General features: G+C 37.1%; 1 protein-coding gene across 1 annotated transcript in view; it reads left to right on the forward strand.

The window, feature by feature from the left end:
- The window catches only part of LOC134676298 (1-phosphatidylinositol 4,5-bisphosphate phosphodiesterase epsilon-1-like), a 108,124-nt gene extending 96,474 nt beyond the window's left edge, over positions 1-11,650 (forward strand). Inside the window, exons 35-39 of the mRNA XM_063534673.1 lie at positions 4,136-4,262; positions 6,328-6,427; positions 8,258-8,360; positions 10,366-10,491; positions 11,518-11,650. Of these exons, the coding sequence (XP_063390743.1) occupies positions 4,136-4,262; positions 6,328-6,427; positions 8,258-8,360; positions 10,366-10,482 (447 nt within the window). The 3' untranslated portion in view covers positions 10,483-10,491; positions 11,518-11,650. The remainder of the gene's footprint in view (positions 1-4,135; positions 4,263-6,327; positions 6,428-8,257; positions 8,361-10,365; positions 10,492-11,517) is intronic.
- Positions 11,651-18,508: the final 6,858 nt, after the last annotated feature.

Genomic DNA, 18,508 nt, shown 5'->3' on the forward strand with positions numbered 1-18,508 from the left:
GAGGAAAAAGCTATAAAATATTAGGTACTTACAAATCAAATTCAAATGAACGTTATTAAAAAATTATCATTCAAAATCATCACTTAAAAGTCGAATCTTTCAGCCAGTATGAGGAATCAACTCAAAATTAGTATCAGATTACTTTGCCACTCTTGTGAATAAAATGCAACTTTCACGTCAGTTTTTGGACAATCAAGAGTCACAGAAATATCATTTTTTACGTAATATAACGGAAATTAATATGTTTTACTAATACCTATTTATTATAGCGTGAAAGTATTTGTTATACTCATTTGCATCTATTTTAGATCTAATTTATTCGATATGATGCAAATTATGCATAAATGTGAGTCACTAATGCAACCATAGTATTTCGCTGCATAATAGAATAGGTTTAAAGTCTAGTCTAGATTGTTACGAAAATTAATATGCAACATGTGAAATTTGCAATCCTGCATCCTGTTGAGGTTTTTTTCCATATCCTTTCCTTCCTTCCATTTCAAAGTCGGTTAAATTTAAGGCCCCGTAGGTTCAACTCGCACTGAGCTTAAGCGTGAGTCAGATGTAAGTAAGTTTTAACAAAAAAACCGGTCTAGTGCGAGTCGGACTCACATTCCAAGGGTTCCGTACATAACTAAATTTTTAACAATGTATTTTTTATGTGGAACGTGAATGAAATGTCTTTAAAAAACCCGTAGGGATCGGATCAAAAACTAAGTATTAAGTCCGACTCACGCGTGACTGCACATTTCTAATAGATTTTCCTGTCATCTGTAGGTAAAGAACTATTTTGTGTATATTTTTCAAAATTTTAGACCGGAGGTAAAGGGGGGAATGGTGGGACAGACAGGCAGACGCACAGCGATCCTATAAGGGTTCCGTTTTTTCCTTTTGAGGTACGGAACCCTAAAAAGGAATCGATGAGTTCCCTCAAAATAAAAATAAATTCAGATTTTTAGCTTTTGTGCATAAATTGTTACAAATTTTAAAGCGCGTTTTAAACCTATGTTCGTGATTTTTTTCTATCGTGCGATTTGTATTATAAATATTATAATTATATGGGTGTAAAGTGTAGAATGTCCGGTTATTCCAAAAATGGACTTTAACATGATGGAATTTGGGGTGATATTCGGAATAATTCAATTCAATTAAATATATTTATTTCGAATATAAAATAATAGTAAAATAAGTAAGTAAATACACTTTATTGCACCACAAAGAAAAATACAATAACAGATTTACAGTGTAAATAAAGGTGGCAACAGACGGTCTTATCGCCTTAAGAAGAATACCAGAATACACGTTAGTTATTCATTTTCCTTGTTCTTATCAGATTTATTAGTGAGACGGTATCTCTAACCAGGAGTGCATTAAATCAGGAGTGCATTCAATCTCCAAACTTTTTTTACCTGAGGGCCATATTGCGCCTCAGAATCTTTCGCGCGGGCCGCCGTCGGTTTTTGCGCCGGGGGAGGGTGTCTGGTTGCTGCTGTCAGGAACAGTTCCACTCTCAATGAATGCTGAACCCCTGGAGCCTGAAGGGGCGCGGGCCAGACAGGGGCACTGCTTTGGGTGTCGGCGGGCCGGATTGGAACGCGTTGCGGCCCCTGCCCGCAACGCGTTCCAGAGACCCCTGCACCACAGGGCGGACACGCCATACATCAAAACTCGTTTGCGTGTATATGTGTGAACGGCACGTCTGTACACGCGTCATTGTGTGAGTAAGTCGCTTAGGGCTACTATTTACATGTTTTTGAGTTCACAGAGCGTTATCGTTGTACTCGTAACGTAAATATCAAACATTTTTATTCCTAAAATTAAAGAAACAAACATAATTTACAAGATGGTATTTTCTCCTATATCCTTGCTATAATAAACTGTTCTATTCACAGGTCACAGCTAATATTATTTGAACGTATATGCGAACTCACCCGTAACTCGTAAAGGCCATAAAAATTACGTAAAGTATGGTGCGGCAATAAATTACCAAAAATGTCATGTCGAATTGTCGATACACAATTAGCGTGGACTAAATATAAATAATTACAAAACGCTACTTTTTAATATATGTATAATAAAAATAAATGTTCTTTATTTCGTGAATTTAAAAAACAACCATACATCGCAAAATACATCGGCATTTTGAACGTTGCGTCATCGCGCCGCGGCGTTGCTAGCCGAACTGAGAGTATGTCAGGAGTCCGTCAGAACTCAGTCGCGGGGCGAGGTAATCCGAGTCGGGGCGGGGCGGTGCGTGTCCGTTCTGTATGATAATACTATTACTTATTCTGTGCCTGCACTAAATAATTACCATATATTATGACCCGTGGACCCCGTGGTCACACCTATGTTACGAGTTGACAAACCTGTAGTCTCTTGACTTGACCTTTGAGTTATATAACGTACGGTATTTCATTTGGCTTTCGACCGCCGTCCGCGTCGCTTGCCTGTCTGTGTCGAATTAAAATCTAAAGACTAGACTAAAAACCTGTCTCTGTAGTGTAAATTTCATTCGATAGCGTGACGAGCTTTCGCATTTGCATTATGTCTATTTTGTATGGGATTTTGAACAGCGCGCCAAGCGGGACGTTTTGGAAACTCAAAGTTCCAAACAAAATGACACTTAACGTAGGTAAAAAGACACTTAAGGGTCATTCCATAAGAAACGCTACCAAAGGGTTGAAAAATGAAAACTGATTTAAGAAGTCAAAACTAACCTATTTCCATAGAAAACATACTGAACCTTCATGTCACAAAAAAAAAACCGAAAAAAAGTGTTTTTTTATGGTAGCTCCTGTACAAAAAAAATATTTTTATTTTATTTTTTCATTTAATGCTGTGATGTGGGGTGTCGTTAAAAAGATCTTTCAAAATGAATAGGTGTCACCATCAACAAGTTTTTGATTAAGTGAGTATTTTCGGAAATATTCGCATCGAAAGAAAAATAATTATGATATCTTCGAGAAACAGTTTTTATTGTTAAGATAATGTATTTTAAAATAATTCAGCATTTATTACTTATATTTTTAATCGAATTTATTAAAAAGACAAAAATTTCAATAAAATGAGCCATAATTTCGTATAAATCTGTCTTAATTTCGTACTCGTAACACCCGAAACGAACCATGAGTAACACCCGAAACAGGTAATTTATTTTATTAAAATTAAATAAAAAGTGATACTAAGTGTTACTTCAGTGTTTCAGTAGACTATACTAACTATTATTACTTGACATAAATAAAACTGGAGCTTACTTGATAAAATTCGCTTAATTATGCATTTTGGTACTGATGGTCAGAAGGTATAGGCCAATTCGCGTAACGCCCGAAACAGCTACTTTTTAGTGATTCTCTCGTTATTTCTCTTATACTTTAATAATGTGCGTACAGGAAAGGAAAATATTATCAAAGTAGTAGATGAATCAATAGTTATAACCTCCTAGTTCCTGTTACAATATCGAATAAAACCTTATTTTATGAGTTCAAGTGTAACACCCGAAACGGTGGAATGACCCTTAACGCAAACGCGTACGTCACGTTACGCTATCGAATGAAATTTACACTGCATCGAATTAAAATCGTGAAGTGCGTTGTGTTGTTTAACAGTTTTTGATTTCTCATGCTCTGAAAGTGGGTCGTTGTTGTTCTAAAAAGTGTGCAGAAAATGATACATTTCTGCACGAGAGCATTGTACTTCCCAAGTACTTTTTTTTCCTTTTTAGGGTTCCGTACCCAAAGGGTAAAAACGGGACCCTATTACTAAGACTCCACTGGCCGTCTGTCCGTCTGTCTGTCCGTCACAGTTGACATTTTCACAGATATATTTATGTTACCGCTGTAACAACAAATACTAAAGTACGGAACCCTCGGTGGCCGAGTTCGACTCGCAGTTCTCAGGTTTTTTTTACTATAAGCAATTAAATTTTTTAATTTTTTTGGTTTTAAATGGATTTGTTTTGTTGTACAATTTCTATTCTGATAATTAACTCTTCCAAATATAGCACATTAATTGTGCAACAAGGGGGTTAATTGAGATTTATTTATTTATTAGATATTGAAAACGGGGGTGATAATTCTTCTATTCTCATTAATTCTTACCACATTCCTATTTTATCGAAATATACCTTTTTTTTCAGGCTGGTTGGAAGACTCTAGGCCGCTTCGTCCTCCAAGAGAAGGGCAGCACAGCACCTATACCCAGACACCGCGCCGCCATTGCCAGGATCCAACGAGGGCTCAGCATCACCCGCGGCGCCATTACAGGTATATACTCTAGCTTAAGAGAGAGAGAGAGAGAGAGAGAGAGAGAGAGAGGGGGAGAGAGAGAGAGAGAGGGAGAGAGAGAGAGAGGGAGAGAGAGAGAGGGAGAGAGAGAGGGAGAGAAAGGGAGAGAAAGGCAGCACAGCACCTATTCCCAGACACCGCGCCGCCATCGCCAGGATCCAACGAGGGCTCAGCATCACCCGCGGCGCCATCACAGGTATATACTCTAGCTTGAGAGAGAGAGAGAGAGAGAGAGGGCAGCACTCAGTCAACCTTACTTTTACACTACTTTTTGTACCGTGACTGATTGAAATAGCAAGACACGTTCGTAAGTTTCCGTGAAAATACGAAGGAAAATAATTATGTACTACACCTGTAAACGGTTAACTTCGAGTTAGTTGGCTAACCCTGGAACGCGCAAGTGGCCCTAGGATTAGTAAAGTATTCGATAAATTCGTGCCACACATCGACGCTTAAGAATCAAGATGTCTAAGTAACATTTTTGACGTTTTTTACCTTTTAATGCAGTTAGGTGCAGAAAAAAATAACGAATAGCACGCCATTATTGTCTAAATTTTAAATTATTTGTTACTTAGACAGTATTATCGCATATAGACCTATTGCAATCATCCCGGTTATATTCGAGTACGGTCTGAGCTCTAGATTGACGGAATTCTTAAGCACCACAAACGCTCTCTCCGATAGGCAATACGCATATAGGAAAGGACGTTCAACGACGTCACTCGCACGAACAGTAGTCCGACTGGTAATGGAGGCTCGCGAGAGCAAGACCCAAGTAGCAGTCCTCTGCTGCGACCTGTCGAAGGCTTTCGACGTAGCAGATCGAAATGTACTGGTCAGCAAACTTAGATACTATGGGGTTGAGGGACCCGCGCTGTCACTAATGGCCGACTTACTGCGGAACAGGAGGCAGGTTGTGGTCGCCGACAACGGCCGAGTAAGATCTGACTCAGTGACCACTGACATGGGCGTGGCACAAGGGTCCTCTGTCTCCAACATTCTCTTCTCCCTTCTACTGAACGACCTCCCGGACGCCATTAGAACCGGTGAAACATTCATGTACGCCGACGATGTGGCCGTCGTTGTGAGCGCCCCGACGTGTGACGATCTTGAGAGGAAGCTAAGTTTGACCGCCGCAGCAGTATCTAATTGGTTCACAAATAATGGTTTGATCTTAAACACAAAGAAAACGCACTATATACATTTCGATCTCTCTGGGCGGCAGATTAGGAACTTGTCGGTGTCGATCAATGGCGACCTCATTGATCAAGTCTCAAACGTAACATTTTTAGGGTTTGAGCTTGATAGGGGCCTGACTTGGAGTCACCAAATCGACAAAGTGTGCAACAAAGTCGCAACGGCATGCTTCCTATTGAAGCGGCTGGCGCGATTTCTCCCAAGGGAAATCGTTCGATCTTGCTACTTCGCGACCGTGCATGCGCACCTCCAATATGGAGTCGAGCTGTGGGCAACGGCTGCCGGCTGGGACAGGGTCTTTCGACTCCAAAAACGCGCAATAAGAGCCATAGCGCGCGTACCCCAAACGGCCTCAGCAAAACCCCATTTTAAATCGTTAGGCATTTTAACATTGCCTTCACTTTTAATCCTGCAAATGGCAGTAACTACGCGAGAAGAGGTAGATGCGACGCTCGGGATCACTAATGTAGCTACGCGCAGGTACGCGACCCGCAGCACTCACGCTGGAAAGTTGCCTCTTGTGTCTCATAGACTCGCAAAATCTAAAAAACTTACGAACGTCATGGGTCGTAAGGTTCTCAACCACCTACCGGCTGACATTACTGCTGCACCAAGTGCACCTATATTCAAAAAGAAACTCAAAAAATGGCTTCTCGAGCAGGCGTTTTACGACCATAGGGAGTTATTCTCTAGTACATAATTGTAAGACGCTCTAATAATACTATGTAATTTGTAATCTTAATGTTGACATGTAATTGAATACTACCAATAAAATGAATATGAATATGAATATGAATATGTATTGATTCTTAAGCGTCGATATAATTTGAAATTTTTTGTATTACAGGCACCTCACCGTTCCCCCTGGGAGGCAGTTTCATGTCTACAGAAGCGAGCGAAGTGAAACCGCCTGTTCAGGCGGCGTACAGTGACCCTACACATTGCCGGTAAAACACTTCAATTGATGACAAACAGTATTTATTTATAAGGTAGATACAAATATTAAAAATAAAAATAAACTAACAAAAAACTAACTAATAAATAAAATAAAACTTAAAGCTAATACTAAATAAAATAAAATTAATTTAAATTATGTCTAAGAAATTGGGCCCCTTTGGCATGGTGCCGAGGACGCTGGCAGCATTTCCCCGCTGTATTGTTAAGCTAATACGTTGAGCGAGAAAGCTGCCAGCTCTTCGGTCACCAGTGAAGTCTACAATCCTTTTTGAAAGCTTCAATTGATTACCTTCTCTATCCATTAAAATATGCGTCCAAAGTTAAAACGGCCGTTTTTAGGGTTCCGTACCCAAAGGGTAAAACGGGACCCTATTACTAAGACTTCGCTGTCCGTCCGTCCGTCCGTCCGTCTGTCACCAGGCTGTATCTCACGAACCGTGATAGCTAGACAGTTGAAATTTTCACAGGTGATGTATTTCTGTTGCCGCTATAACAACAAATACTAAAAACAGAATAAAATAAAGATTTAAATGGGGCTCCCATACAACAAACGTGATTTTTGACCAAAGTTAAGCAACGTCGGGAGTGGTCAGTACTTGGATGGGTGACCGTTATTTTTTTCTGCTTTTTTTTTGTTTTTTTTTTTTGCATTATGGTACGGAACCCTTCGTGCGCGAGTCCGACTCGCACTTGCCCGGTTTTTGTTTAGAGTTCCTAGATCGACGAATCCGCAACAACATAGAAACTAGTTTTATGTATTCAAAAGGTACTTAAATACAAAATACAGTATGTAGTAGCCCCCTTTTTAGGGTTCCGTACCCAAAGGGTAAAACGGGACCCTATTACTAAGACTCTGCTGTCCGTCCGTCCGTCCGTCCATCCGTCCGTCTGTCACCAGGCTGTATCTCACGAACCGTAATAGCTAGACAGTTGGAATTTTCACAGATGATGTATTTCTGTTGCTGCTATAACAACAAATACTAAAAACAGAATAAAATAAAGATTTAAGTGGGGCTCCCATACAACAAACGTGATTTTTGACCAAAGTTAAGCAACATCGGGCGTGGTCAGTACTTGGATGGGTGACCGTTTTTTTTGCATTTTTTCCGTATTTTTTTGCATTATGGTACGGAACCCTTGGTACGCGAGTCCGACTCGCACTTGCCTGGTTTTTAAATACCTGTCGTTAAATTTAAATAATCACGATTATTTAGCAGTGGCGCTAGTGTGCACGTTGATGGGCTCTTAAAACTTTATGAGAAACTGTAGAGACCCGCTGTGATCACTTTATATCAGCCCAAGTAGCACACAAGCAGGATAATAGAGTAAAATTATCATCTTATTCAAATTAAGATTGCATACATTTTGTGTATAAGCGGTGGAAATTACTAAATTCCGAATAAAGAATATGTGGACCTAGTGGGGCCTATATACCAATAAAAGCTGAAATTGTTTGCATAATATCGGTTTTGCATATTAAAGCTGAATAATACTGATTTCTTTCACAGTTAGTCAGATATATTCAACTTAAAGCATTTGTGGTTACTAAAAGCTGCATAATAGCAGCATTAGTAGCAATTAGCTGTATATATTCTATGTTGTGAGATATTAAGCAGACAATATTAAGAAAAATGTGATACTGGCTACTAAATGCTGAAAAGAAGCGTCGGTGGAGACTTTCAACTGTATAAAAGCAGTACACAGTTAACTCTATTATTCAAACAATATTCAGCTACTTTTGTGTTACTTGGGAGGTGGGCCGTTTATTTGTTGGCAACATAGTATTAAAAAAACTACGTATATTATTCTTTGTTTTTCAGGAGAGTGTCATCCACGCCATTAGGCAAAGGCATAGGTCGGGCGAAAGGTCACTCCGACAAAGATGTCCGCTCCTTCATGCAGAGACGGGCGGCTTCAAGAGAGGTAGGGTATTCAAACTATCTTATACAGGGTGGGAAAATAAGTCGGGCCCTGGAGGGAAACTACCTTAAATCCTTAATCTGGCTCATTTTACTTAAAGGACACATTCCTTTATTTTTAAATAGAAACAAAACTGCATTCTAAGATTTTTTTCAAGTCCCGGGCGAGGCAAGCTAGTTTTAGATAATCTTTGAATGCATTTCTGTTTCTTTTTAAAAATAAAGGAATGTCTCCTTTAAGTAAAATAAGCCAGCTTAAGGATTTAAGGTAGTTTCCCTCCAGGGCCCGACTTATCTTTCCAACCTGTATAAGCAGAAGGGGTTGAAAATAGACTACTACTACTATTAGCTGAAAATTGTTGAGCATTAGAGTTTTCGTTCGCCGCGACATCTGTTGTCGACTAGCAGTACTTACTGATAAATTCCGCTACATGACGCTAGATGTCGACTACCAAATAACGCGAGTTTTGGAAAGACTCTTTCTTTACTTATTACTTACAATAAGTAATAATAACCGTCTTTAAGTGTGCAGTAGCTGCATAAGCGCTGGTGGCCTAGCGGTAAGAGCGTGCGACTCTCAATCCGCCTTAAGCCAGTTGAAGGTAGATGAAAACTAGTGATGTACCGACTATTGATTTGGCCGACTAGCCGACTAATCGGCGTTCGAATGGCCAATTAGTCGGCCGACTAGTTGATTAGTCGGCCAGATCATTAGTTTTGTCTAAGTTACGTTCAGATACACTTATAAACAATCGTTTTATCTCTTTCGTCGCGCTATTCATCATGTTTTACAATAGTAACGCTCAAAAAAAATATCCTAAATATCATATGACAACGGGAAAATCGGACAAGAGAGCGTCCACACGGTCAATAATTCGAACAAAAGTTTTCGTAAACACCCTAAATAGGAATTTGGGTAAAATAGGTGAAAAGCTTATGGAAAATAGTTACCATTTATTTCATTTTTTCCTGTTTTCTGTCACTTTATAAAGTGCCGACTAATCGGCCATTTTTGCCGACTAGTCGCCTACTAATCGCTGAATACAAATGACGGTTTTCCCGACTAGTCGGTACCTAATCCCTAATGAAAACATTACAAGATCAAATAATGTAGGTAGGCTAAAGTCAGGTCGTTCAGTAACAGATCCCGGCGATTTTATATTTGGTTGGTTGACCAAAAAATGTTATAACTACCCGAAAATTTACAAATGACATGGCGACTATAGTTTCGCCATGTCTGTCTGTCCGTCAGTAGTTGAATACGGAACCCTAAAATTGGTTTGTCTGCCTGAAGTTTGAATGACGTCAATATGCTTGAATGGGTACATTTTCAGCTAAAACGTAGCCTAGTAACGTAGTTACGTAGAGTATTTTATATTCTAATTATCATCATATTGAAGTGAAAACTTCTTTAGCGGCGCTGAGCACTTTTTGAGTTGGGGAAAAAATTATAAATTTGAGACAGCGTAACGCGTAACTCGCTGACGTCATGTCATGTTTGACGGACAATGTTATTCACCAAAGAACTTTAGTCATAACGTATCATAATCAGGTCAATTATTTAAAACTGGACTTTTATTTTAAGCAATAAAGCTCAATGTTCTAATCTTGTACGGGCTGAAATACGAGGATCTCACAGTTACATTCTAACTTTATATCACTCCGATATAATTCAATAAAGCTACATCTTGATGAAATCGCTAATAAGAGTGAACTCTAGTACTGGTGAATAAAACTCAAAATATCATGACCAAATATATTTAGATGCGAGGTCTGCAAGGTAACTTTACAATTTCTATTCGAATTCTAAATAATGAACGCTACAAATTGAAGCTCACTGGCCAGCAATTTCGGAACCAAATTTTTTCAATAGAAAGGAGGATGGGTCAATTATATATAGTGCAGCAGACATTTTGGGCTAGTCATTGAGTTTTCATTTCTGTCGGCACTCCCGGAGTGCAACCCGTTGTTTTTTTTTTAATTTACAACAATGGTATGCCCGTATCCAGGTGCACTCGGAAGGCGAGGGCGAGCGCGGCGGGTCGCTCGGCGCGGAGGCGCTGGCGGCGCAGGTGGCGCGCTTCAAGAGGGTCTCCCTCCGCAAACTGCGCGCCTGGCGCTCCTGAGTGTGGCAGGTAAACATACTCACTCATTTCCTTTTTTACTCCTATACTTTCATTTTTAAATAAGGGCATTATTTTTAATATTTTTATGATGAAGATTATTATAATTTTTACCTATATAAAGTCTAAGTACATCTTAAATAATTACAAAGAAAGTAACTAGTCAAACCCGTTCTTTATCGCTTCCGGTGCAAAAGTGCCCATATGCTCACGGCACCCCGCCGGATGGCTATGGACAGCCTCTGCACCAGAAACGATTCGGAGCGGGCATCCTCTCCCTTAAAAATAAAGATTATTAGAAATTATTTTTCAAGTAGGTGTACTAACTACAATGCGCTTATGAACGTAAATTAAAGCTAAACCGGCTCTAACCCTAAACTCTGCCCAAACACTTATGACATTAGTGAATAGAATCAGGCGTTATTTTGCGGAAATCCATATTAATTAAAACCAAAAATATTACTGGAGAAGTGGAAGTGGGAGTTGGAAGGGGTAGACCTCGGCGGACTTTCTCTGATCAGATCGGGGAAATCCTGAAGAAAGGCCAGGTCAAGAGCACCCTAAACCGGCGAGCGTGTATGAGGAATGTTATGAATGTGAAGGAAGCGAAAGAGGTATGTCAGGATCGTAGCAAGTGGAAATCCGTGGTCTCTGCCTACCCCTCCGGGAAATAGGCGTGATTATATGTATGTATGTATGTATGTAAAAATATTACTTTGCTAATCCACGTAAAGATAACGTGCAAGTCAATCAGTGCTAACCCGTTCTACTTACTTGTGTATTTTTTACATGATGATGATTAATGTTCCCACCGGCCCAATTAATGTTCATGCGGAATATTAATTGCATGTAAAAAATACACAGGTAAGTATAACGAGTTAGCACTGATTGACTAGCACGTTATCTTTTCGCGGATTAACAAAGTAATATTTTTGGTTACTTATGACACTTAACAAAATTTAAATGTTCATATAAAATAATTATTCAGTCGCAGAGATAAAGATTCTTCTTAAATAATTTGAAAACCAATCGTTCCAGGTATTCCGTCGCCTCGGTACCAGTTTAGCCCACCACCGCGCCTCGCTCTCCTCTGAACTCGGATCCATCTGGGACTTCCTCCGTCTCGACCGAGACCGGGACCGGGACCGGGACCGGCGCCGCTCCGAGCCCGCGTCCTACGAGCCCATCGACTCCCGCTCCCCCGCCAGGTTAGCCCGAGACCTCCTCCAGGTAGTCCAGGAGACAGTCTTCAAGAAAATCGACGAGCCTAAGAAATGCCCTCTAGTTAAAGAAGAATCCGACCTAACAAGCTCCGATGATGATGATGGCACGGAAAGAAGAATAGCTAATTTGATTGATTTCTTTTTCACTATAGTTAAAAGTCAGAAGGATGGAAGGAAGGATAGCGGAGGAAGCTGCTTTAGAAGTGAAGTCAGTCCAACTGAAGATAAAGTCTTAAATATTTATGCCCCCAGTAAAGTTAATACTGAGCTGGAGCAGAAAATGGAAACTCTCATGGAATTTTTAGCTACTACTGGGTGTATGGATGAGGAGATTGTTAAAGATGACAAGAAAATTACTCTTATGGAATTCCTATTTGGCCCGGATGAGAGAAAAGTTGAAAGACCTATCATAGAGGTGACAAGAGAATTTAGTTTTAATAAAGGTATAAGCCTCAGCGAGTCAAATGTGAATGTTAAGAATCTTTGCTTTATAGATGAAACACCTGAAGAGGAAGGGAATGAAACGCTAGTGGACATGCTTTTAAAGTATATGGAAGACTATTCTAGTACAGATTTTAAAGACAAATATAAAGAACCTATAAAATCAATATCGATGACGCCATGTTTGTCTGAAAAATCTAAGTCAGATGTAACTATAAGCAGGTTAGAAACTTTTAGTGACATGAGTAAAACTAAATCAGATTCTACATTGACACAAACTCAAGATACAGTCATAGATCGATTTGAAGACATGAGATCAGAGAAATCACCTAATAGTAGAAGGATATCAGAAACGGTAATAGATTTAAGTAACGTAAAACAAGATTTACAAGACATTTTTGAAGAAGCTGTGAATAAAATATACGAATTAAAAAAGATACACGATGACACAATGTCTGAACAAGAAGATATAGAAAACTTCGCCGCATATACTAATCCAGCCTTACAATACACGCAATACATGCCTTATAGTGTAGAATTATCTGACATACAAGAAGAAGATGAATTCTCTTCTCAAGATGACAGATACTATGCTAGACAACTAGCTGAAGAAGTTCTAAGATACATTGAGGATAAAATACAAATTGAAGGATATGACACGGATAGTGAATTTGATTACGATTTGAAAAGATCCTCAATAAGTTTGATAGATTTGAGGAATATACCGGACTTACCGCAAAGCATGATGATAAAACCAAAAGTCGTCAGAGTTGACAAGGCGACTTCAACAAATGACATGTCAGACTCCTTATCTGACATGTCAAAAAGGATAGACTCTGGTTGTATGACAGAAGATACCACTTTAAGCTCCACAGAATTGAGCGACAAAGCTTTAAGCAAACTCGAGTCGTTGCACAAGTTCTTTTCAAAATCTAGATTAGAAATCATTGATGAAACCTTAGAAGATAATGGCATGAAAACGCCTAAAACTCCAAAAGTTTTCCATGATGAAAAAAACTCAAATGACAAAGGGCAAGCGAGTCTTGATGACGTAGAAGATATATTAGATGACAGTGATGAAAAAGTTGATGATAAGTTTAAATTTGATGATGATCGAGATGCTATTGATGATAATGCGGACAGTGGGAATGTCGACAAGTGAGAAATAATGTAAGTCAAAATATTCTAAAGCAATAGTTTAGGAAAATATGGCGATTAAGTATTGCGTATATAACAGTAAATATGTATTTGATTTGACAATTAACAGATTTCAAATATATAACATAAGGAACTTAAAAGATATCTGGATTCGATCGCAATTAAACACCTGGTTGAAATTTTAAAAGCCGTAGGTAAACATGAAGTAACATGGTATAGAATCTAGAAAATACCGATACCGATAATAATGGTAGAGAAATTAGCGATACTTTAGGTATCTGCCATCTTACTTTTATAAAAAAAATCTGACGTAAACGTAAAATAATATAATGACGACATACATAAGTGATATCATATTGGTATTGTAAAAATCGCTTTATATAACAACAAGATAAACTTATTTGAGATCTATAATGGCGTAAAGACAGTTTTTTACTAATAATTATATTATTAATTCAAGTTCGTTATTAATTACTCATATAAGAAAAAAAATCGAGTGATTAATAGGTATTCTGTTATAAAAAAACAAATTGAAATAAAAAATACAAACTGCAGTGACTGTTCACTTCATTATACTTTAATAATTATTACAAAACAATGGAATTTATTTTATTTTGCATTTAAAACAATTTTATATTTGAAATTATTGAACTCAAATAAGTTTATTTTGACAAAATATAAAAAAGCGTAATTATCGTACACAATAGTGATACGAGAACAAATAGTGAGATTTTTAATATTATTACTAGTAAATAATAAATTAAATACATAGATGTGTTTAAGTGTATTTATCAAAAGTTGAATTTATAAGAATTATTAGTGAATTTTATACATATTATTATTGTAATAAATAAATTGGCTTATTTTACCCTTAAAATAGATTAAAATAAAAATCCAAAGTTTATGTTGTTGGACTTTGTAATGAGTAAATGGTGAGTTTTCATACAAATTAAAATAAATCATTATTTTATCATGAAATTATATGAAATATCAATTAAAAGACATTCTGTTTGTCTTCCACACCTAGTAATGTATATAACATATTTACATATATATTTAACAATTTTATTTGTATGAAAATTGACACGAATTATTATATATTAAGGTATAAATTATACAACATATTTAATCATTGTACATATTATCTTAACAGATTCTACATTTATTTTTTCATTGTTACTTTTAAACACATTGTACCTAAAATTAAAAAGATTTTGTCACAATTAAAAAAATAACTTATCACTTGCAACATAATAATAAAAATATTAAAGTTTTTATAAAATTCGATGTTTTTATAATGTGTTATTTTTGTGAGTATTTCACACATTGTTATAATATAACCTATATTTTATAGTTTGTATGAAATATCAATATAGTTATTTATTAAGCATGTATATGTTACACCCTCTTAGGCCTATTAATATGATTTAAATATATAACTATATATTCATGACTACAGTATCAAAGTAGTCAATCAAAATATATTACCTATTTAGTTGTTTGAACATATTTTTAAAATGACATCTTGAGTAAAACATAGAGTACTGTTTCTAACATCTTGGTTTTAAAATTAAAATAAAAGTATAAAAACGTTACTTAGTTAGATATTTATTTTACTAAGAGGTTTTATTAGAAATATAAACTAAAAAATTAATAATAATGTAATTTATTTAAACCTTTGGCACATCCAACAATATTTCAATAAGTGGAAAATACCTAGTTGATAAAGCTAGCAAAAATGTATATTAATTTAGCAGAATATTTGTATGTTTGTGTTATATTTTATGAATGAAATACAAATTATTTTACTGTGTTCCGTAGTTTTACTATCAAAGCCATTTTCTACCTGAAGAAAACAACATTACTTAATAGAATCATTTTTATTTATAACTATTTTAGAATAATATTTTATTCGCCGAAAAATATTGATATTTATCTAGATATTAAAAAATTGAATTAAATTCGTTTAATTTTTTATCATTCAACCTAGTAGAACAGTCCAATTTATATTATGGATTTAGTAGTTTTTAAAATAATCTAAAGTTAGTTGTCGCAGTTAGGGTTTGCACGAAGGATCCGAAATGTATGGGAAGATCCGCGGATCCGGATCCAGATCCGGATAATTTCATACATTTCGGATCCGGATTGCAAACCCTAGTCGCAGTGTACCTACCCCCACCCCAGGCCAAAAGTATTAGTAGGTAAATATTAAAAACTTACATGACTCGACCCCAAACGATTAATAGAAAATAATTTGAAAAAAACATAAAAACACGTAATATTGTAAAAAAAGATATAAAATATAAAGGAAAATGTTTCATATCACCTTTTTATTGCCTTACACAACGTTGAGTTTTCAATTTACTCGTATCGTAAGTAAGCAGAATTGCAGTTATTTATGTAGGTACTTACCTACTAAATATTATATTTTTGTAATTGATTGATCTCTTTTACTGATATAAATTATAATTTTACATTATGTAATTATAAAATCACAGCAATTTATGTTTGCATCTTTAAGCTTAGATATTTCCAATTTTTTTTTTGATTTCACGGGCCTACAAATCCCGGTCCAATACTTTTAACCTAGGGTAGTCAAAAAGTAAACATTATTATCCGCTCGTCTCCGGTTCACGACAGGAAAATAACAATTCAAAATAAAATTATTGTTTAAATTTAATTAGTGTTTATCTTACACGAACAACAGTCAACAGGATTGAGGATAATTAAGATTTAGTCCTTGTAAGTCTGAAACCTAATTAGTATATAGCCACATTCGTACCTAGAAAGCCGTGAGTTGTACAACCATGGCAAAGCTACTCCTAGTGTTCTGCTTCGCGCTCTATCTATGTCCCTCATACTGCGAGCAACACGAACATAAAACAAATCCAAAATCTCAGTGCCAATACGATGAAACTATAATCAGAATTTTCAAGCAATTTGACGAATGGCAAAGCATTCAACTCTACGACAGTGACACTGAAAAATATAAAAATAAAACTTACATCGCTTATGGAAGTTCGGTTTTGCTATATTGCTTTAATAGTGACGCGGACGCAGATAGTCTTACCATGATCTGGGACGGAAAGAAAATAAAGGCTAGACTTTATGATTTTGTAATCGACTGGCCTCATGAAAAACTTGACATGGAACTCTCGGAATATCAATACGCTTGCATTAACAATGTTAACGGATGCCAGCATTCAATAACGACTGTTGTCACTCCAGGACTAGAAGTGGATTCAACCAACATCCAGATAGAGTATATATACGATGAGCCAGTCGTCAACTACACTGTGCAGTTTGGAGATTCCATGGCTGTGTTATGCTCAGGTCCGGACGCTGACCATCTCCTCATATCGAAGGATGGGGAACTGTTACCAACGAAACGCATTAGTGACACTACTATCAGGTATTATTCAAACCAACCAGACTTGCAAATATCTAGGTACGCCTGCAGCGCTAAAGAGACGAATTATAACAGTTTATTTTAAATCTCGAAGCAGAACACTTAAGTCATTTTTCAGAAAACTGTTTCGTAAGTATAGGAAGTCGAGGGAATTGCAGATACAGGAGTACTATGTCCAATATGATGACTCTCTGCAAGTATATTGCTCAGGACCACGGCCTGTTAAACTGTCCGATCTTGGACACAACATAATGAATACAGAAAAAATCAACGAAACTACGATTAAGCTTAAGACAAAAGGAATAAAATTGGAGACAATAGATTTAATCTGCAGTGACAGTGAATTTGCTGATTATATAAACACAGTTCGTGTTATAGTTATCCCAAGGATAGAAGTCACCAAGTATTCGCTATATTGGGAAAGGGATCGACGACTTTTCAAACCAATACACTATAAAATATGGCGATCCTTTGGAGACGATTTGCTTCGGTCCTAAAGATACTCAACTTACATTGCGTATGTCCGGTACTTTCCATGAAAAAAAGGATATAGTTAATAAAACTTCTGTAAAATATATTACGAAACCAAAAATGGATGAAAGCATGCGACATTTGTGCTTCATAGAAGAGTGTACAAGACGTTACGGGCGTAGAGAATGTTCTATCATTTCACAAAACCAAGTGGAAGTAAATGTTCTACCTGCAGACGTTTCGGACTTCCATTGCATTTCGCACGACGAGAAACGCTTAAACTGCACATGGACGGCGATCACCGATGAACTAAACTTCACATTATCTGAAGTGAACGTCAACAATGAATTTACACGTATCTGTGGGATCCCTCGATCTTCCAGTAAAACTAGATTCTGCGTCTGGGAATACGAGTTTGAATTCGATCATAAACATAAAAAGACGTTTAATTTTGTACTTCGCTCGTGCAATCTCTTCGGCTGTTCTGATCAAAGCTTGTTTGTTAATCACGCGTCTATCATGAAGATTTCTGCGCCACAGGATTTAACAATTCTGAGTGTATCACCAAGGAGCGCTATACTTCAATGGAGCTTTGTTCGCCTTTACCGAGGTGGCGAATATTTAGAGGGGGATACCGTTGACTGCGACTATAAAATCGAATACAGTTACTCGGATATGCATCGAAAATTGAACACATCAATGATTACATGTAGGAAGAGTTCCGAGCAAAAGTACTGCACTATTGAGCTAACCTTGCCTTGCCCTGGGCAATTTTATGTGGTACAAGTATATCGCAAGCTAAAGGTTGCCGTCGGGGACGCATATTGGTCGGATCCTAGCTCGGTTAATTTTCACGCTGAGAATGATAACGTCACAATAGATGCTGCATGTAGCTGGAAGCCCAAGAAGACTCCAGAAGTGATGATTTATCTAGTTCAAAAGCTTAAACTTGAGGTGCATCTCGAGATGCATGGTGTAGAAGAAAAGGTTCGTGCGTTGGAAGCAAAAAGAGCAAGTATACGTAGCCTTTACTCAGAAGAAAATGAAGAAATAAATGATATTTAACCTCTAGCCGCCCAGAGACGTATAAAAAGGTCTCCTGTTCCATTCTAATTTGAACTTTGTGCTGACAAAATAAAATTTCATTTTGCTTGGCCAGGTTTTGACGTATGGGCTAGAGGATGAATGCAGGAAGCAAATGTAACACTTAGGATATTCTAGAATAGAAACCTAACCTAAATGTAGGGTATTATCTACCCGTACGATTTTAATTTAATTAATTAATAATAATTCCGAAAATGCTTTGCTAATCTAGATTGATATAAAT

Source organism: Cydia fagiglandana, chromosome 24 (genome assembly GCF_963556715.1).
Source record: "Cydia fagiglandana chromosome 24, ilCydFagi1.1, whole genome shotgun sequence".
NCBI lineage: Eukaryota > Metazoa > Arthropoda > Insecta > Lepidoptera > Tortricidae > Cydia > Cydia fagiglandana.